The sequence below is a fragment of the Psammomys obesus genome, unplaced genomic scaffold (genome assembly GCF_907164565.1).
Source record: "Psammomys obesus unplaced genomic scaffold, mPsaObe1.curated_primary_1811, whole genome shotgun sequence".
Lineage (NCBI taxonomy): Eukaryota > Metazoa > Chordata > Mammalia > Rodentia > Muridae > Psammomys > Psammomys obesus.
Genome location: NW_026596396.1, coordinates 847,927 through 870,778, shown reverse-complemented (window position 1 = coordinate 870,778; position 22,852 = coordinate 847,927). Strand labels below are relative to the sequence as shown.

At 39.6% G+C, this 22,852-nt stretch overlaps 1 protein-coding gene across 2 annotated transcripts in view; it reads right to left on the bottom strand.

Annotated features, from left to right (window-relative positions):
- Clcn5 (chloride voltage-gated channel 5) overlaps positions 1-22,852 on the bottom strand; it is a 187,541-nt gene that overhangs the window by 31,496 nt on the left and 133,193 nt on the right. The window contains exons 1-2 of one of the 2 annotated variants that reach the window (XM_055597537.1): positions 5,116-5,266; positions 2,774-2,925 (exon numbers count right to left, since the gene is read on the bottom strand). In XM_055597537.1, the coding sequence (XP_055453512.1) occupies positions 2,774-2,878 (105 nt within the window). In that variant the 5' untranslated portion in view covers positions 2,879-2,925; positions 5,116-5,266. Of the gene's footprint in view, positions 1-2,773; positions 2,926-5,115; positions 5,267-22,852 lie in introns of those variants that run through there. The other variant, XM_055597536.1, reaches the window with a different exon arrangement.

Here is a 22,852-nt window from a genome sequence, read left to right as displayed (position 1 = left end):
TGTGTGTGTGTGTGTGTGTGTGTGTGTGTGTGTGTGTGTGTGTGTGTTAAGGTCAAAGGACAACTTGCTGAAGTCTGTTTTCTCCTTCTACCATATTTCCAGACTCAGATCATCAGACTTAGTAACAAGTACTTCTATACATTTACCCAACTTATTGGTCCATATCAGTATTTTTAAAATCAATATTCTGCCAGTGTTATTACTGGTACTTCCTGTTTTTGTACCACTATTTTCTTATACTCAAAATTGCTTTATCTCACCTTCATCTGTAGCAACATCTCAAATAATAACAAATTATAAAGTATCAAATGGAACTTTAAAACATATTTTGAGGGCCAACACAATGGCCCAGTCACATGTGCATGCATGAATATGCACGCGCGCCCACACACACACACACACTATATATATATACTACATTACAGAAAATTACAAGATTAAAAAACAGAATATAAAGACAGAAAATTGAGCAGGGTAGTGGTGGTGCATGCCTTTAATCCCTGAACTCAGGAGGCAGAAACAGGCAGATCTCTGTGAGTTCAAGGTCAGACTACAAAGCTTCCAGGAGAGCCAGAGCCAGAGCTGTTACAAAGAGAAATCTTTCTAAGAAAGAAAAGAAAAGAGAGAGAGAGTGAGAAGGGAGGGAGGGAGAAGGGTAGGGAGAAGAGGAGGAAATGGAGGCAGAAAGAGCAAAGGAGGGAGAAAGGGAGCAAGGGAGAGAGGGGGAGAAGAAAAGAGGGAAAGAGGAAGGGAAGAAGGAAGGAAGGAAAAGCAAATGGAGTAAAATCAGGCTTAGGTTAAAATTGTGTACATGCAAGTTCAAGGGCAACTTTGTTAACAGAGAAACTCTGTTTCTAAATAACAAGTGAAGAAAGCTGAAGTTATATTTGCAAAGCCCTGGATTCAATCACCAGTACTGGACCCCCGAAAAAGAATGAAAATTTCCAAAACAAGTATCTGGGACAACCTGACTCTGGGGTTCATGTGGTTGTGAGAATACTTGGCAGAATCTGGGAGAGGCTTTAAAATGAAGAAAAAAAAATAGTGCTGGCTGTAGTTTAGTGGTAGAATACTATCATATGTGAAGCCCTGGGTTTGTTTAAATCATCAAACACACACGTGTGTGCGTGCACACTTAGAATAACCTCTGCCTGACTCTTTTTTATATATATTTATTTTATTATTACAATTTATTCAATTTGTATGCCGGCTGTGGCCCCCTCCCTCGTCTCCTCCCAATCCCACCCTCCCTCCTTCTTCTCCCCTTATGCCCCCCCCCCAGTCTGCTAATAGAGAAGGTCCTTCTCCCCTTCTGCCTGACTCTTACATAGATTTGTTTGTCTCTGACAGGAAGAAATCATGAACTCAGTAGAGAACTCCATATTTTAAATATGGAGTTAAGCAGAAATTTAAGAGAGGGAGGGAAAAAAACCCTACAAGTGTGCCCCAAAGAAGTGTTCTGCTAGAGCGTTACCTGTTGAGAGTTGGGCATTAACTTTTTCAATAAGTTCCCCACTGTCGCTCCCACATAAATTAGAAATAGTGAATTGAATGACGCAGGACAAGTTCAAAGCAAAGGCGCTCAGCATGGTGGAAAACACCTGTAATTCCAGCATTTGAAAGTATGGGAGAAGCTTTGCAAGCTTGTGACTAGCCTGGGCTATACAGCAAGACCCTGTTTTGTCAAAAAAAAAAAATAGCAAAGGATCCCCAGCATGTGTGATGCCTATAATCTCAGCACTCAGGAGGCTGAGGCAGGAGGATCAAGAATTCTAGCCAGCTGAGATGATTTACCTTGTGAGTTCCAGGCTAGCCTGAATAAAGTTTCAATAAAACAATAAAAGAATCAAAGGGTATTGGCAGTCCTGAGAAAATTTCCCAGTATTTCTTTCTTTCCTTTTTTTTTTTTTGTTGTTGTTTGTTTGTTTGTTTTCTGAGACAAGGAAATTCTTTTGTCAAAATTATACATCCTACACCATAGGTCTACATACCTGTCTCATTAAATCAATGTCTTGGATATGACTTTGATCAGTCTTGTGGTTTTACTGGTACTGAATGTACAAATTTACTTTGGTTCTATTGTTTTACAAGAGTTATAATCACATGGAGGTGAACTCATGTTCTTCAGTACAGTCTAGGGTTATGGTAATTTAGTTTTTATTCTTTTGAAAGAAATCCATTAACTTTCCTTGGTCTTAGGGACCCTGCTTTAAGAGAAAAATAAAATAAAAAGGAGAGGAGATGGGTAAAGAAAATCTTAAACATTTATTTTTACCTATGTAGGAGTGTGTACCCATTTAGAGCTGTCAATGTCCCTTTCAACAACATTCTACAGCGAAATACATCATTAGACATAACTTTTACAACCAAGGATGAAAATAATATATAAGTTGTGTGTAAAAACAGAAATATATTACAAAATGATGCCAAGTGGCTCTCCTCTGCTGTTAATCTAGCACTGGGGAGGCAAAGGGGTATCCAAGCGTTGAGGTCAGCGTAGGCTACATAAGTGAGTTCCAGGCCAGTCTAAGCTACTGAGTAAGGCTGATTTCAAAGAAATAAAAAATTAAAAAGAAAAAGGAAAGAAACCCAGAAAAAGAAGGAAAAAGAAAGAAAGAAAGAAAGAAAGAAAGAAAGAAAGAACTATGTTGCCAATAGAAGCCACATTCCATCAGCTCTGCTGCCGAGAAAAGGAAAGCATAGAATAAATTTAGCTGTGTAACTCCCCTCCTCATGTTTTCTAACAGTTACACAAGTACCATCATTGCCTTACCTCTCGGTGCCTATCTCGGTCCCGAGATTTCTCTCTCACCCAATCAATTGTGTTGAAATCATCATAAGTCCCTACTCCAGGGATTGGCTCCTCCAAGAAGTCCATGATTCTATTTGAAGGGCCTATTCCACGACCATTGTATGACTTGTGCCCTGTGTTGAAGAACAGATAGATATCAGTACATCAGACAGTCAACATTTTTAACGCCCCCAGAAAGTATCCGATGACTAGAGTTTAGGTGTGTGGTGATGGAGAAAAACAATCACCTACTGGAGCTATCTATCACATTCACAAGTTTCTGTGGTCTAGGTTCAAGTGAAGAGTAGCTAAAGGCATTACGAATGGACAGGGACCCTGGACAGTAATAGTGTAAAGAGAACTGACAGAAGAACTTTGTAATGGAAAAAGTATCTACAGAACAAAAGATAGGAAGGACCCTGGAACAGTTTGGAAGGGAGATGAAAGGCTCCTAAGTCCTTGCAAATGTAACATATCAAGAACCATCTTATACTTTGCATGGCAGGTTTGTTTTTTTTTTTTTTTTTTTCAATTCTATAGCTTTTACCCAGTTGAAGACTTGAAAGAAAGAATGCTGGCCACTTCAAGAGTTAAGCTGGTTGGAATGTACAAATCTTCCCTCAGTGTATAGAGTGCTTTGATCTCCAATATAATGGGCTGGTAGAAAGTTTTTCACAGTATGTTGAAAAGTCAAATATTTACAAGTAGAATATAGACAACAATGTTTGGCTTAGTAATGATTCTTCAGCTAATCAATATCCAAGCATGCTCACTACAGAGGGTTCACTGCTTGGCATCTGGTTTTTCCGCCTCCAGTTACTTCTGTGTGTATATGCTTTATCTTTCTTTTCTAGACTAGCAGCTCTTCAATAGTTCCTCTATAATGAGTCCATCATATCCTTCCTACAATGCCTATTTTCCCCCTTTGAGTCAAGTCTTACTGTCAGGCCTAGAACTTATGACTGTCCTATGTTAGCCTCCCAAGTAACTGGCATTATAAAACGTGTCACCGTCTCTTACTCTCCATGCTGTCTTAGCACATATGTGATAGTCAGTAAACATCAGATGATCCAAGATGCATTTAACAAATGGCAAGGATGAGGGAGCATTTAAGCTGAGCAGTTGTACTGACACATGATAAGTATTGCTTGTAAACTTGTTGCAAATATTTTGGCAACAACATCTGATGGAACAGTATTTTCCTAGTAAACTGAAAATGTAAAAACAGCATTGAGAAATCTATATAAATGCACACAGGGAGAATGCGGAGTACTTCCATCATGTAACTCACACAATCTCACATTTGCAGCATCAGTTTTGGCAGGGACAAGGCTTCATCCAGGCTATTTGGTAATGAACCCCTCTTCAGTAAAGACCCAGGTTGGCCTCAGCTGACTCTTTCTCCGTCATCTCCCTGCCCAACTCAGCTAGACAACTTGAGCACTCTCATTGGCATAAGTTTAAATGAACAAGATAAATGGAACCTGTTTTTACCAACTGGAAGTCTGTTGAATGCCTGATTCAGCACACTTTCTACAAGCAATTCACAGGTTTGAAAGGAAAAGCTCAGCAGAGTCCTAACCATGTGCAGGTTGGTGAGTCACTGAAGAGGCATGGAGGAAGTGAACAAGTTAATCTTAAAACCTCAAACCAAAGTCCTTTTCCTATCTTCACTCGTACCTGGCTGTAAAATGGATGTCTGCTGAATCACTACCCCAGCCTTTCCTATCATGTCAGTGTCAGACTGATAAAGATGAAAGCTGCTATGTTTGAGGGCTTGGAGAGGAAAAGCTAGCTAGGAAGCAAGGGCAGAAAGAAAAGAGATTATATGGGAAGGAGGCAACTGAATAAAGCTTTTTCCATTCACAAGTTAAATGTTGACATGAACACAGGACACCAAACAACCAGAAACTGACTCCTTAAAGCAGGTTAATGCTTCCATTGAATTTCTTGTTTCAGAGTTCTCCTTTTCAGAAGCGGGGGAGGGGAAAGACAGGATTTGTGACAGACTCTAAGAAGCATCAGATGGCTGCCTAATGTTACATTATATATCAAATGAGCTCCTCCACCACCCAGAGCTTTAAGGCAATATGAAGATCTGCAACAGAGTCTTAACAGGAAAGAGAGAATCCTATTACATCACTAGGTAACATGAGCACTGCTGCCGCATCCTCCTTTGTCGTCTGTCTGCTGCTAGACACAATTATCAGGCCCCTAGCACAGGGCAGGCAGTGATTAGAATCCTACTACAGACTGCGTGCAATTCTCCAGATCCCCTGCTCCGGGAGCATGCTTCAGTCCTGGGTTGGGCTCAGTCGGCTTACCTTCCGTCACAGTTTTCTTTTTTTCTGCCTCAAGGAAGAAATAACCTTGGCAGCCCGCATTTGCTCATTTAGGATGAGGTGCTTTTACAGAAAGAGGCCCGCTCTGGGTGCTTTAGAAGAGCACTTGCTGCTTTCTCTGCTTTTCACAGCAACAAACGCCACCTAAAGAGCCACCAGTGCACCCGGTTGGTCAGAGTATGATGTCACTGTTGAGATCACATGACCAGACCCTTGGACCAGCCTTGGAGAAAGAAAGATTTTCTAACCTAGCACAGAAGCCTTAAAGATGTACTCTCCTCTAAACAAATGCCATTAAATAGGTAGGGGGACGGCTGTGTCAGCTCAGAAAATTAGATTTCAGACAAGTTTTACACTTCATACCTCTTTTAGCAGAAAGAACAAACCATCAAAGTAGAAACAGCCAAAAAATTTAGAATTAGTAGCACTGTAATTTAGAAGAGGACAAAGGCAAATACAGAAAAGTACTTTTTTAATGAACCACTAATGTGGGCTTGGAGGCATATGCCTGTAATTCTAGCACTTAGAAGGCTAGCAAGTTTGCAGTTGGCTTGGGTGAGAAACCAAAACCCTGTCTCAAAAAAATAAATAAATAAAAATAAAAATAAATGAATTAAAACACATGGCAATAACACGTATAACACTTCACAAACATAATACCGAAAGATTCCATAAAAGACTCCATGGCTCTATTCTTGAACCCAATTACAGGCAAACCTAAATTTTAGGATACAAAAAGTCACTTTACAAACAGAAGGAAGAAAATTATAAAAATAAAGACAGGATTTACTAGACAAAGCTGCAGTCTGTGAAGAGCGTGTGGCTTCTGAAATGCTTCTCATTTTTCTTGGTCTTGTGACAAGTGATCATCTTTCAATTATTCTTTAAAGCATACACATATGTATTGTGTGTCCTTTTATATGTGCATATTATGATCAATGGAAAATGTGAAAACAGGTGCACTGGCACACACCTGAAGTTCCAATTACTTGTGAGGCTGAGGACTTGAGCTAGGACTCTGGGTCAGTTTGGACAACATAGCAAGACTGTTTCAAAAATAACATTGTTTTGAGATAGCAGAGGTAACTCAGTGGGTAAGAGTACATGTTTCACAAGCATGAGGACCTGACTGTAAATCCTCAGCGTTGATGTAAAAGCAGAATGCGGCTGTGCATGCTTGAAGATTTAGCATTGTGTGGGGTACAGGGTGGAGAAGTGGATCCCAGGAGTTACTGTCCAGCCACCCTAGCTGAAATTAGCTTCACATTGAGTAAAACCCAGTCTCAAAGGGAACAAAGCAAACAGCAACAGAGGATGGCACTTGATAGTCTTCTTCTGACTTGTGTGTACATGTATGCACACACATATGCAAAGAGCTCTTTGGGGGCCAGACATGTAGTTCTGAGGTAAAATACGTGTTTGGCATGCCTGAGGCCCTGAGTCAAATCCTCAGTACCACATTTTTAAAAAAGAAAAATATAATAAAACTAAATTGCATATCAATATACCATGAAAGCCATTTACATATGTATAGGCTTTCATGTGGCCCAGGCTGGCCCTCAAACTTCCTATGTAGCTAAGAATGATCTTGAACTTCTTTTTTTTTAATGATTATCATTCATTATAATTTATTCAATTTGTATCCTGGTTGTGGCCCCCTCCCTTGTCTCCTTCCAATCCCACCCTCCCTCACCTTCTCCCCCTATTCCCATCTCCAAGTCCATTAATAGAGGAGGTCCTCCTCTCCTTCCCTCTGACCCTAGCCTATCAGGTCTCATCAGGACTGTCAGCAATGTCCTCCTCTGTGGCCTAGCAAGGCTGCTCCCCCCAGGGGGAGGTGATCAGAGAGCCTACCACTGAGTTCATGCCAGAAAAAGTCCTTGTTCCCCTTACTAGTGTACTCACCTGGAGACAATCTATGGGCCACATCTGAGCCAGGCATTGTCCTTAGTTGGGGTATCATTCTCTTCAGGGCCCTCAGGGCCCCCAGGGCTCTGGACCTTGAACTTCTAGTCTTCCTGCTATGACTTCCTGAGTACGGAAATTACTGAATGCTGGGATTACAAATATGTGCTACCACACCCAATGTTATGTTACACTAGAGATTAAACTGAGGGTATCATGCATGCTAAGCACTCTACCAACTGAATGAAACCCACAGCACTGAGGCCAGTTCCTGAAACCCTCAAGTACAAGCAAGAAGAGACAGAGTTATGAGTATATATTAGCATTTGCCTGGCAAGCCATGGATTCAATCCTCAGTACTGAAAAAAAATGCCAGGGATAGCAACACATAACTGCAATTCAACTGATACTCAGGAGGCTGCAGCAGAAGGATTGCTGCAAATTTGAGGACAATCTGACCTTCGTGGTGTGGCCTTGTCAAAGAAGAAAGAGGAAACAAACAGGAGAGTGAGAGAGTAAGGGAAGAAAGGGGGAGAGAGGGACAGAGGTGCTGAGGAAGACGAAAAGGGACAGAGGAAGATGGGAAGGAAGATAGGTAGAGGCAAGAAAGGAGAAGGCGGGGCTGGGGTCTCTTAGTTGTAGTCTTCTCAAAAAAGCAACCTGTTCCGTAATCATTAATCCAACCTGAGCTGATCAGCTACTGCAGCTCTGATAATACATTCACTACTAGAGTTCTATGACTGTAAAGGCTTTCCCTTCTCTGGCCCTATTCTGAAGGCTATTTTTAAGCAGGCGTTAATTAATTGTGCCGTAAGGCCAGTCCAGTAAAGAAGAATTAAATTGCCATCTTCCAACGTCCTAAGTGAATCAGCAGGACAGCCACTGTTTAACATTAACCCAGTTACAGTGTGCTCCAATAATCAGACCCTACATGTAGGGCTTTGGAATGTTATTACTCTCATCAGTTCTTTAGGCACAATATATCCTGAAATGTTAGCACAACAAAACTTTATGAACTGCAAGGCACTGCATGAAGTTTATACTCTTTTAGTTCATCACAGTTCTATCTTGATGAGCTAATAGAGCATTAATGAACAGAATTCAAATGGAGTGGAAATTGCCCTTACGTGGCAATGAGTTAAAATACTGAGGAAAGCAACAGTTATTTGTAAGCCTAGGGTGAGTCCTTGTATACAATTAAATGTTTAGTTTATCAGATTAAGTGAAAATTATATACCCAGCCTCAAAGACCTCCCACACGTTAATCCTTATTAATTAGAATTTTATCTGTAGCACTGAAGATCACCTACATTCTCAAATAGGACTTATGTTTCTATAGGATTTCACACTTCAGCAGACATAAAATATAGCAGCCAAGTTAGCAAAAATAACATATTTTGGGCACCTGGGTAGTTTATATTTCTATATAGTCTACATAGTTAGGCCCATATTAACAACTTTAATTAACAATTTCTCATTGTATTCATAAGCTTTACAAAAGGCACAAATGTTCTCTAGTCCAAGCAAAGCTTTCTTTGGACTACTAGAGGGTTAGTTGGCATAATGTAGTTTTCATGCTAAGATGGCATTTAACTATAACTTATACCAATTAAGAAATTAATCACTCAGGTTCAGTTTGATATGCTGAGTGTTTAAAAATTCCTTTCTTGCCTCTACTCCCTTCTCTGCCAGATTTGTAATCTCTAACATATGTTCATCATAAGGACTGCTCAGTGTGGAGCAAGTGAAAGTATGGAAATAACACAAAATGCTTACCAATTTTGATGTGTCATATAATAAAAAAAAAACCAATAAAGTAAATATATAGAGCCAAGCAGAGCTATCTTTCTGGAACACAAATCTAGCCAGATAGCTTGGCAGCTTCCAAGTTGTGACTCCTAATGTGATGTTTTGAAAACTTTGAGCAATGATGACCTTTCTAAGAACATTTAGAGCAAGTGTGGACAAGGGATTTAAAAATATTCCCTGTGAGGCTTAGAATAGGAAGTATAACATATTTAAGATGAGGTGACAATGATGCCAATAGTAGCTTTCACTCTTTCACCAAGTATTTGTGTCTGATCTGACAGATAACTGAGGTTGCTGTGCAAGCCACACTGCTGGCCGACTTCTCTACTTAGTGTTTTTAATCTCCTACACAGAGGAAACTCAGGAAGCTTGATGTTCAAAAGGAGCTGCAGGAGCAACTATCAAGATATAATTAAAGCAACAAAATGCAAATTCCCTTTTAAAAACAGTGAGTTAATCTAATGTGTCCAATACTGAAAAGAAAGTGAGTTAAATTAAATCGCGTCTACATTCCAAATTAGGGAAATAAGGTGAATCTTGATTTTTGCCTTGAATAAGTGAAAAATGGTAAAATTTATCTCAAGCTTTGATGGCATGGTGAATGTTACATGCAGAAAGTAATTTGAGGTTCTAACAGGAAAATTATTTAAACTAAAGTCCAGTTAAATGAAAAAAGAAAAATCTCACAAAGACTAATTTGCTTGCCTAAGTCTGGAGAAAACATAAGGTAAATCAGTCAGAAAGAAAGGGAGTGAAGTTTGAAACAGCCATCTCTGTAAGTTATATTTAGGTCTGAAGACTCAGCAATGGTTTTTAGAAACACACTGCCTGAATAAAGAGGCACAGAAATGAAACCACGAAATCAACTTTTTTTTTTTTCCCCCCATGGAAGGTGTTTCCCAGGCTGCTTCCTCTCCCAACAAAAATCACCTTACATTTAAAACTAGAAAACCTCTTAAAATGCAAGAATATAAATTCTGATTTGGGAATAATGTTTATTCCAGTCCCGCACCAACAAGCCATTAGAAACTTACCTAGGGTGCTGAATAGTAACTGATTAAGTGATTAGCTGATTAAGCTAGTTAAAGACTAACAAAAAAACACAAGACGGAAGAGAGAAAAACCTCCTGTGTAGACCTTGAGTTGTTTTAGTAACATTGTAAGTTGTAGAAGGGCTTATTTGTTTCTGTACCAAAAAAGCTCTCCAAGAAATGGACGGGGTTATTGGTGTGTATCAAAAAACTTGGAAAGTGTCCCTTTTTTAAAAGTGTTTTTCTGGTTTATCAGGATATGTAATATTTTTAAAGGTAGAGCTCCATCTACAAATGTAAATTCGGCATGATGCCTAGAACAAGATACTTATCCTCTGGTCATTTAACAGACTTCCGTTCAACAGTAAAAGTGAGGAAGTTGTTATGGGCCACTTCTTACTCCCACACTTACTTTCTCTTTTCCAGTCTTCCACTGGTTTTTCCACTCAAGGTCTCTCCATATACACTCTTTCACATTTCACTTCATGTACATGCTTAAGAACACATTATAGGTAAAGCCCTAATCATCAATCAACATTGTGGTACCTTTTCATCTGCAATGTGTCTTGCTTCCTATTTTGCTTTTCCACTTTCCAAATGCAGTGGTCAAAAGCATCTGTCAGCCAATTGGGCCTCTCATCTAAACCCTGAACAGTACTGTTGAATACATGTACTCTGAAATACTTAGATGGACCTGGAAATACTTCCTCAGGGTAGTTCTGTTACTGTACATCTACACATGCTATCCTGATTGTTAAATGCTAAAATGCCATCATATCTCTAAATAATAACCTCTTTCCCAATGAGTGCCCTTTACCATTCCTTGGAAAATCCTGAGTTTTCCCACAGGAAAGAAGCTGGCATTCCTGGACAGCACACCAGTATATCTGAGTAGCAATTTGACTGTGTAGTACCCTGTTTTGATATGACGATCACCCCTGAACTTACTTCATTTAGGAATCCTCAGCTTTGGTGTAGTCACACTGCAGCTTACAAGTTGCAAGTATTTAAGACACAGGAAAGACAAGGAAGACAAAGCTCTCTGCCCTAACTATAAAGAGAGACAGACAGCTAGATAATGGAACTGTAACATTTCATACACATTCTATTAAAAGGATCTTTGAGAACTATGAGAAGAAAATAAGAATGTAAAGCATAACAGAAAGGAATAGGGGCACCCTGGAGACACACACGAATATAAATTCTGGTACTTCTACCCTCATTCTTTGTTTCGACTAGATACATCCCTATTCCCCAAAGCTATAAGCATTTGTTAGGGTTTACATGTTTTACATCTCCTGCTCCTAATACCTGCTCTAATATGGAAGTTCCTGACCCAACATGGTTTCACTAACAGCAGAGCCAGGGTGTTAATTGCCAGAATAAGGGTAAACAACATGAGGCAATCCCATCTTCATGCTTCCACCTATTAGAATGCCACATTAACTAATGCAGAACTGGAAATAAAGGAGCTTGACCACTAACCTATGGCATCATATATGTGAGGCAAGTATTCTATCTGTGAATCCTATTTTTACTTATTTTAAGACCATACCTCACTAGGGTGTCTAGGGTGATTCTGAACTCCTTTTGTTAGCACCAGCAGTTCTTGCATAGTCCTGCGTCAGCTTCCTCAGTTGTTTGAGATTACAGGCCTACTTTACTAGGCCTGTTACAAACACTACCTGGTTCCACTACTTGTTCTTCCCAAAGTTACACATTTATGGGGCTGAGATGAGGATGGGTAATGTAATGTATAGGAAGAAACTGCCCTAAAATACACACTACAAACCACAGTGCTAAGGACTCATCTAGGTAGCATGATTCTGCCTAGTAACTTGTAACTAAGTCTATACTGGTTTTCTCTAATATTCAAAAACTAAACATAAAAGATAGGGACAAAAGATTGCCAATGAATTCTATGAGGAGGAAAAACACCTCAAAAGACAGACTATTAGTCAGAAGACCCTTCCTATATCCATAGGAAAAATGTGATATCATGTATAGAAAAAGGAGTATTAAACACCATAACAAGGTATACAAGTCAGTGTTAGAGCACTTAAGCTAGTATATAGACAAGGCCCTGGATTCAATCCCTAGTACCACAAAAAGAAACAAACAAAAAAGCTAGTCATGTTTGCTTGCTCCTGTCATCCTGGCATTTAGGAGAAAGAGCAGGAAGATAAGGAGTTCAAGACCAGATTCAACTACATAGCAAGTTCCATACCAGCCTGGACTACATGAGGCTCTATCTCAAAAACAAAACATAAGCAAATAAAGAAAGGTAAAAAGTCACATATATAACTCATCTGAGAATTACTCTTAAAGTCAGTTCTACATGTACATACAATATATGCATTACTCAATGCAGTGCTGGCTAGGATAGTACAAACCTGGGAACACTGGAAGTATCAAATCCTGTGCGACTGACCTGCTTTGCGACACAAAAGTTCCTTATGTAAATAAAACTTGTCTGAAAAGCCTACACAGGATTTAGTGTGATAACTCTGGTCCACAGTCCTAGCACTAAGAAGGCTGATGCAAATGACTATCATGAGTTTGAGGCTAGTCGAGGCTACATAGAAATACCTTGTCTCAAAAAAAAAAAAATCATAGAGCATTTTTTAAATGTATGTCTGGCTTAACAATGCAGATCAGTGCCTGATGTACTCAAGGCCCCGACTTTGGTTGTTATTACCATGGGAAAAAATAGAAAAAAGAGAGTCCAGCATGATGGTGCATGCACTATTAATAATCCCAGCACTTGAGAGATTGAGACAGGAGGATTGCCACAAGTTTAAGCTTAAGACTGTCTTAAAAATCAGAGAGACAAGCCAGGTGTGGTGGTGCAGGCCTATAATCTCAGCACTCAGGATGCAGAGGTAGGTGGATCCCCATGAGTTCGAGGCCAGCCTGGTCTACAAAATGAGCCTAGGACAGCCTACATAGAGAAACCCTGTCTTGAAAAACAAGCAAACAAACAAACAAACAACAAAATTCAGAGAGACAAAGATTGACAGAGTTAGAGAGAGTCAGTCAGTCTATAGGCATGACTAGATACAGAAATAACTAAACTGAGGGGGTTCAGTTTACCCAGGGTTTAATCCCTGCTAGCAGTTGTATTTGGAGTAGGAAAAAGAGGGGGACTTCTTCATGGTAGTGAAACAGGTTTTATTTTCATTAATTACCACACACACACACACACACACACAAACACACACACACACACACACGCATATATATATATCATATTAATTTATGTATTTAAACTGCTGGAAGTGAAACCTATAGCCTTGCACACACTAGGCAAATGCTCTATTCACCACTGAGCTACTTTTCCAGAGGCCACAGAAATGATTTTAAAAAGGAGAAAACTAGTCGGGTGGTGGTGCACATCTTTAATCCCAGAATTCAGGAGGCAAAGGCAGGCAGATCTCTGAGTTTGAGGTCAGCCTGGTCTACAAAGTGAATTCTAGGAAACCCAGGGCTACACAGAGAAACTCTGTCTCAAAAAATAAAACACAAATTTAAACAAAGGAAAATAGTAACACAGAAGAATAGAGACAGGGCATGCAAAGAGCTACAGCTGAGTGGTAACATGGCAACAGCATACATTCGAGGACCTACAGACCAGCAATGGTTTCTGCTTCCAGAAACATGCTGTCCATGCCCCTGAAGCATTACAATAACCCTTTCCTTCACCATTTAACATAAACGGAACAAGGCACGGTGGACATTAATCTCACAAATTTCAGCACTATCAAAGGATTGCTACAGTAGATTCACTATTAATAAATAAGTAGGAGGATGGAGGGTTAAAACAAATGGTGGAGGGTCTGCCTAACATGCAAAAGTTCCCAACTTCAATTTATTGGACCGAAAAAAAAATCAGAGAGGAGTAATGTCTTATGCATATATTTCAAGTACCACAGACAGTAAGGCATGAGGACTGCCATGAATTGGAAGACAGCCTGGTCTGTATAGTGAAATTGTGGCTAATCTAGGCTACAGAGTAAGACCTGGCCTCAAAAAGCCCAAAACTAAATTTAATAAAACTAACAATAAATAAGGAACTTTCAAAATTCAGTTTTCCCAAGTAAACTCTTACTTTTATGCTTAGAATAAGAAATATTTTACAATATTTTTATTTTACAATACAAAATCAATTATTTTTTTCCTTGAACCATCAGAGAAATAAGGACCCAGATGAAACTGCCACCCTGAAGTCTGAAGAGACAGTTTATCCAAAGGCTCAGCTGAGATCTGCTTACCTGAAAGAAATCGGATTAGAGCCATGAGAAAAACAACAAAAGGTAGGTATGCTCAAATGGCAACAGTGGAGCTGTGTGGACTAGCATAAATGTTAGAAACTCACAGTCTCCAGAGTCCCAAATCTTCACCAAGTTCTCACACAGTGAAGATCCTAGAAATATCTCCTGACCTTGACTAGGGGAGGGATGAGTAATCCTTGTGAAACAGGCCCAGAGATTTCTTCACAACAAATATGCTACAAGGGAAAAACACTTTGCCAGAGCCTTATTCCTGGTTGGGGGAAGGGCATTCCTCCCATTCCAGCCCCCATGCTTTCCAGTTTTACCTGAGGGGATACAAACAGTCAGCAGGGCCAGGGCTTCAAGGAAGTAGACTGTTTATGCAAAAAGGCATAGAAAAAAAAAGGCAAAAAGAAACACTTGGAAAACTTGTGAAGGTTTTGAGTCAATCTCTGAGTTTGAGGTCAGCCTGGTCTACAAAGTGAATTCTAGGAAAGCCAGGGCTACACAGACACAGTCCCAGTAAAACACTAAGAATTAATCCACTTGTGGTGTGGCTTTGTCTTTTGAACTTTAAGGAACTTTAACACCACACCAACAGGGCTCTAGTATCTAAAGAGTAAATCATAGTTGAACGAGTTTCGAGGCACATCATCTCTATAGGAACTAGATGTAGGTAAACTCAGAATCAAGAAAAAAAAAATAAAGTTACGATAGGAATTTGACCCCTGTGACGTCTAGTTATCACAAATAGTACATACAACTCAATGCCTAGCTACTTTGCCATAAATACTAACACAGCAAAATTAAACTATAGTACAGCAAAAGAGCTAAACTCCACTTCCCCATCCATAGCAATTATACATCACACTTTGGTCTAAACTATGGGTTAACAATTCTCCAAACACATTAAAAAATATTTTCAAGTAAGCAAGGCATAGTGGTACATACAGTTGATCCTAGCACTTGGGAGACAAAAGGATAAGGAGTTCAAAACACAAGCCATAGCTGCATAGTAAATTTGCAGCCATTTTGGGGCATGTATATGAGACTGTCTCTCAATACTACACACATACATAGGTACTTATATGAAATGAAAGTAATGTATCAGTACTATAGGATGTGCTAGGCATGTTCAACTGAATCCCAGCTACTCAGGAGGCTGAGGCAGGAGAATCATAAGTTTGAGGTTTACAATGGGTCATACAGTGAATTAAGTTAGACTCTGTCTCAAAACAAGAAACAAAAGGTGCTGGAGCAGAGCTCAGACAAGAAAACTGCTTGATCTGCATGTATGAGATCCTGGCTTCAGTCCCCAGCACCAAATAAGTAATAAATACATTTTTTTAAAAAGCAGATACAACTCAGTAGCAGAGTGATTGCCTAGCATGTACTATTTCCTGGTGTTCTGTCCCAAGTACTGCAAAATACACACACACACACACACACACACACACACACACACACACACACACTGCTTTTAAAGTAGTGTTAGAGGGGAATATATATACCATTAAATTTAGATATCTCTTAGAAAAGAACAGAGAAGCCAGGCATGGTGTCTCACACTTGAAATCCCAGTACTTGAAAGACTGAGGCAGGAAGAGGGCCACAGGTTCAAGGCTTGACTAAACTATGCAGAAAGACCCTAACTCAAAATAAAAACAACAGTAAAAATACCAAGTAAATGATTGTTGCCACTATAAGCTGATCTCAAAGCTTATGTGGAAAAGAAAAACACCTGGAACAGTCAACCAACACAGTACTGCAAATAAATCCAGTTGGAGGACTCACACTAAACAGTTTAAACATTTACTGTAAAGTTATAGGTAATTCAAACAAGGTGATTTTCTTTTTTGGCATTACAAAGGATCACACTCAGGAAAGACAGAATGATATTGTCAGAAGAAAAGATGCAGAGTCGAAGGGAACAGAATACAGAACTCAGAAAGAATCATAGATACAATAACCTAATCTGTGATGAAGGTACACAGGCAGTTAATTCAATGGATAAGAGACTATTTTCAACAATTTTTACTGCAAAGACTCGATACACCTAAACCACATACAGCTGTACTTCGTTTTCCAGGTACCCTGAAGAAGGCAGGAAATACATATAAGCTGTTAGGATCAACCTGGGCAATGTGGAGAGACATTGACTCAAGGAAAAAGAATGCCCCAATCATTAATTCAAACTATATAACTAATCTAATTGAAAGGTATAAAACTTCCAGGAGCTAACATAGGAAAAAAATCTACAACAGTCAGAGATTTAATAATTTGTTTCTACCTACAACACCAATAGTATTTATTATCCATGAAATAAGTAATAAAAGCAACAAATAAAATGGATTACATTAAAATCAGCAGCCTGAGGATGCAGTGCAAGGGTAGAATGCTGACCTAATAGACACCAGGTCTAGGGTTGATCCCTCCTATGACACTAAAATGTTTTTAATCTCTCCTTTTCAAAAGCTACTGTGAAGAGAAAAAAAAAACTATGGATTTGAAAAACATATATCTAATAAAGGAGTGGTATCCCAGATTTTTTTGGTCCCCAGAGACCACTAGGAGCTGGACCATGTATGCAAGAGCATAGAGCTTTATTTGGGATTAAGCTCTGTCTCTTTACCAACACAGTGAATCAGAAAGGAGAGCCCCAGCAGCTGCATGGCAGGGTTTTTATTTGGGGTTTGAGTAAGAACCCAGAATTCCCAGCTTAGCAGTTACATGATTGGATGATATTCAGCAAGGGCAAGCTTGTTACGAAGTGATTGACTAACTAATATAATTAGGAATGTCAGGTCAGTGGGCTGCCCAGCACAGATGCCCCACCCTGAGATAAGATATCTTCCCACTCTTGTGGTTACCTCCAGGCTATTCCTTGGGTAGGGAAATTTATGGTTTTCTTATTCCTGGAATTGGTGTCCTATGGCCTAGTTCCTGGGACTGATGACTTTTGGGGGAGTGGCTCAGGCCTGGTCCTTTCAACAGTACAAAGAGACCTCAAGACTCAACCCTAGACAAGGAACCATGGATAACAGGGAAATGCTAAAAGCAGGAGGCATGATCTTCCCCAGAAAAGAGTCCTGGAAAGGGTTATCCATTTTCAAGTGGTCAGCCCTAAGATCATATCCATATATGTAACAGGTAACATTATACAGACTGAGCAGATTGTAATTATGTATTAGAAATATATAGCTATAGATATAAATATAGATACAAAACAAATATGTAACAACAATCAAAGTATAAAAAAAGGCCATGAATTTGAGAGTTGATAGGTGCATGGGAGAGATTGGAGAGACGAAAAGGATGAGTGAAATGGTATAATTATAATTTTAAAATATACAAAATTATTATAAAATGTACTGTGGAATAGTTAACATGGCACTGCATGAAACAATAAAAAGTGAAATACTGCAATAAAAACCTCAACAATAATAGAACAACCTGTACTTCACACAAGGAAGCAGACAGGCAGTCTGGAGACCTTCACTTCTCATTCTGCTCTGCCAAATTCAACCCCACATTCTCACCCCCAGGTCTGCAACAGAACACCTGCTTAAACCTCCCTTCCCTCTACCTGCTCCAAGTGCTGTGAAACACACATATCTTCCCCTCCCAGTATCCCTCTCCCAAGCATTGCTTTATTCCAGCCACCAAATGCAGCAGGTACTCCTAGCTAACTCACAGACTACTCCTGCCAGGGAAGCTAATCACTAAAACCAATCCCCTACTCTCATTCCCAGATCTGCAACAGAACACTGGCAGCAGCCTCTTCCCACCTAATCACTGGTGAATCCCACAGATTTTCCCCTTTTGGCCTCCTTCCCCCAAATCTTTGCTTTGTCTTCCCCAACCCCCAATACACACTTCAGTCAGCACTCTCTGGGAACCCTAGGACAGGCTGATCCGGGAAACAGGTAGGCTAACTAGATCTTCACCTTTCCTTCTGCTCCTCCAAATTAAACCCCCTATCCTCATATCCAATTCTGCAGTCTCCCTTCCCATCCCATATCCATATCCCCCCCACACACCCATCACACAGAGTTTCACTTCTCAGTTTCCTGCCTCCAACTCCAACAGGCACTCCCTAGGATACCTAGGATTTGTAGTACAGGCTGCAACACATGGGGAAGCAAATAGGCTAACTGCAGATCTTCACCTCAACCTCATTCCCAGCTTTGTAGCAGACCTTTTGCTGTGAAATCTCCTCACTCTTTACCCTCATTCCCAGGGGACTAACTAAGTAGATACTTGTGGAACTCCTTGCTTTCTTCCTTCTTGTGAAGACCCTCCACAGTCACAAGCCTATCCCCATACCTAAGTCTCAGGGAATAATACCCAGAAACATATTTCCCAGAAACATATTTCCCTAAAACCCCAGTGCTTGCAACTATCATGGCCCCAGAAGATTCTTTCCACAGGCCACACATAGACAGCATACTCTCCTAAGAATAGAGAGGAAACAAAAACCAAGGAACAAAACATCTACCTAACAAAGACAAGACTGGATATTAGCACCTAGAATTACAATCTTCCCATACCCGGATTCCTACATGCCAACATAAAAACACAGTCAATACTAGCCAGGACAATATGTCTCCACTACACCTCAGCAACCCTACCACAGCAGGCCCTGAGTATTGCAACACAGCTAAAGTACAAGAAAAAAGCCCTTAAACAGCATTTATAAATACGATAAAAGTCCCTAAAGAGGAAATTAATAAATCCTTTAAAGAAATCCAGGAAAACACACACAATACGAACACACACACACACACACACACACACACACACAAAGAAAAAACAGGGGAAGGAAATGAATAAAAACATTCAAGACCTGAAAGTGAATCAATAAAGAAAACCTAAACTGAGGGAAATCTGGAAATGAAAAGTTTAGGAACTCTAACAGGAAGCAAGCTTCAACATGCTTCTACCATGCATTGTAGATACAATAGAAGAAATGGATACCTCTGTCAAAGAAAATGTAAAACCTAAAGAAATCCTGGCACAAAATACCCAAGAAATATCGGACACCTATGGGAATACAGGAAGAAAAACCCCAGGTCAAAGGCCCAGAAAACATTTTCAACAAAATCACAGAAGAAAATATCCCTACCCTAAAAAAGGAGATGTCTTTATACATACATACAGAACACCAAATAGACAGGAGCAGAACAAAAAAGTCCCCTTGTCATATAATAATCCAAACACTAAATGTACAGAAAGAATATTAAAAGCTGCAAGGGAAAATGGCCAAGTAACATACAAAGTCAGACCTATGAGAAATACACCCAAATTCTCAAAGGAGACTCTAAAAGCCAGAAAGGCTTGAACAGATGTGTTGCAGACTGTAAGAGACCAAAGATGTCTGCCAGCCCAGACCACTAAACTCAGCAAAGCTTTCAATAACCATATATAGAGAAACAAGACATTCCATGATAAAACCAAATTTAAGCAACATTTATCTACAAATCCAGCACTGCAGAAGGTGCTAGAGGTTAACATGGAAAATAAATAATCTCTGTCCATCAAAGAGAAGAGTGGGATGGGTGAAGGGGAGCTAGAGGGGGAAAGAGAGAGAGGGGAGGGAAGAAACAACAACAAAATAACAAAGATCATCATAGGTCCTTGAAATCTCTCAACATCAATGCTCCCAATTCCCCAATAAAAAGGCAAAAACTACAAACACATCATAACATCAAGGATAGATATCACCTTAGGGTAAAAAAAAAATGGGAAAAAAGATATTTTAAGTAAAAGGACCCAAGAAGGAAGCTGTATAGCCATTTTAATATCTGACAAAGTAGACTTCAAAGCAAAACTAATTAGAAAGACACTAATTAGTACCAAAGGAAAAATCCACCAAGAAGACATAGCATTTCATATCATCTACACCACAAATACAAGGGCACCCAAGTGCATAAAAGAAACACTTCTACAACTTAAATCACTATTGGCCATCACATACTGAGTAAGGGTGGGAGACCTCAATAACCCACTCTCACCAATAACAGGTATCCAGACAAAACCTAAACAGATAATTGCTGAAGCCAAAAGATGTTATAAACCAAATGGATCTAACAGATGTTTACAAAAAGTTTCATAAAATCTCAAAAGAATATACCTTCTTCTCAGTACCTTTTGAAAATTTCTCTAAAATTGACACCATGCTCAGACACAAAGCAAGTCTCAATAGATACAAAGAAACTGAAATAACATGTATATCTGGTCTTTAATCCACCATGGATCAAAGTTGGATATCAACAATAAAAGGCTTACAAACTCATGAAAAGTGAACAACTCTCTACTGAATGAAAAAATGGATCATTACGGAAATGAAAAAAAATTAAAGACTTTCTAGAATTGAGTGAAAAGAAATGGACAACACATTTAGACTTATGGAACACAATGAAAATGGTTCTAAGAGGCAAGTTCATAGCAATAAGTGCCTATAAAAACAAATAAACAAACAAACAAACAAACAGAGATCTTATACATCAGTGCCTTGCTTAGCTATCATTAGAGAAGCTTCCTCCTGCAGCAGATAGGAACAAATACAGAACCCCACAGCCAGACATTATGTAGAGAGTGAGAGCTTAGAACACTAAGCCCTAAATGGGATGACTTCATCAAATCCCTCCCCTCAGGGCTCAGGGACCCCACAGAAGAAGAAGTGGAAAGAGTGTAAGAGCCAGAGAGGATGGAAGACACCACGAAAACAAAGACTTCCATATAAACATAGTCAAAGCTCATATGAACTCACAGACACTAAGGTAGCATTCACAGAGCCTGCATTGGTCTGCACTAGGTTCTCTGTGTATATATTATGGCTTCCAGCTTAGTATTTTCATGTGATTCCTGAGTGTGAAAAATAGTGTGTCTCAGTTTCATATGCCTTCTCCTGGGTTTGTTTCCTTTTTAGTTTGTTTTGTCCAATTCTAATATGTTAGTTTTTGTTTTATCTTATTATATCTTATTGTATTATAAAAAAAAATGACAGAGTTATAAACAAGCCTATATGGCATTTTCTTAATTAGTTATTAGTGACTGACAGGCGGAGGGCCCAACTGATTGTGTGTGGTGCCAGCCCTGGAATGCTGACCCTAGGCTCTGTAAGAAAGCAGGCTGAACAAGCCATGAACTGTTATGTGGAAGTCTGACTGAAATAATCCTTCCATTCCCTTCTATCCCCAGCCCCCCAAAAACCTGGAAGCAATCAAGACGTTCTTCAGTAAGTGAATGGGTTAAAAAAAAAAAAAAACCTGAGAAGGACTCTAAGATGGCAGCAACCAGTATGCACAATCTCTGAAGGGCAAAGGATCAGAAACTCTGAAACTGGTGAGCGGAGGGGCAACTGAAGCCAGAGCATCAACTTTGAGTCTTTCCTGGGCTAGATGGGACAACCCTGAGCTGAGACAGATTGGATCCAGCCCCCACCATGAAAGGCTCCTGGGTCTGAGAGGAGCCCCTGCACTTTCAGCTGCACCTTCCTGGCTCCTGCAGGAAGGAATGCATAACCTCAAGTTTGGGGCCTCCTTACTCTAATGGCCAAACAGGGGACCCAAATACGAGAGTAGAAAACTGTGGTATCTCTGAGCTTACCGCATATGCCTCCTAGTGAGTACAAGCAGGCCTTCTGCACTTCCCACACATGCTTGCTAGTAAGTTTGCAGGCACTCTGCACTTTCTACACATGCCTGCCAGTGTTTAGTGTTTCTACCAGAGCATGCTTAAAGAGACCCAGATTGGAGCCCCTCTAAGCTAGCTGTCAGACTTCTGATCCCTCCTATCCATAACCCCACAGAGGGCAACAGAGGGATCTCTGGTACAATGGTTTCAATATTGAAGCCCTTTTCTGTGGTTCTCACAGTGCAGTCCAGCCAAATAATTCCTGTGCAAAAACAGCCAAAAAAAAAAATAGAGGTACACGTAGAGGCACAAGCAGAGGCATATAGAGAGGAAACAACAACAACAAAGAAATTAGAGGCCATGATTGAAAAAAAGGAATCCACATTCAAACAAATAAAGGAAATGATACAAGACCTAAAAATATAATTAGAATAATAATAATTTAAAAAAAAAACACAAACAGAGAAAACCCTGGAGCTGGAGGAATTAGGGAAAAGATCAGGTCCTCCCCTATCAGTGCAATGGGGAAAAGGCATGGGAGGAGATGAAGGAGGGAGGGTGGGCAGGATTGGGAGGGGATGAGGGTGGGGGCTACAACTGGGATACAAAGTGAATAAATAGTAATAAATTTTAAAACATATATATTAAAAAAGTGAAAAATATTTTACTTGGGAACTTCATTTCACTACATGAATATACCTCCAAAATGTCTTAAACACAAAAAATTTTCAGGTTTACATATACTTCAATAATACTGAGAAGAAAAAGAGAGAGAGAAAAAAAAACAAAAGCAAAGATCAGTTACCACAAAGGTAAGCATCACCAACAAAGTACAAGAAATGGAAGAGAGAATCTTAGATGCTGAAGAAACAATTACAGAAATTGATACATCTCTCAAAGAAGATCAGAAAAGTTACAAACACAAAACATACAAGAATCAAGGACACCATGAAAAGACAAGATCTAAGAATAATAGGAATAGACAAAAAAGAAGGTTAAAGGCTCCAAGGACCAGACACTATTTTCAAGAAAATCATAGAAGAAAATTTTCCCAACTTAAAAAAA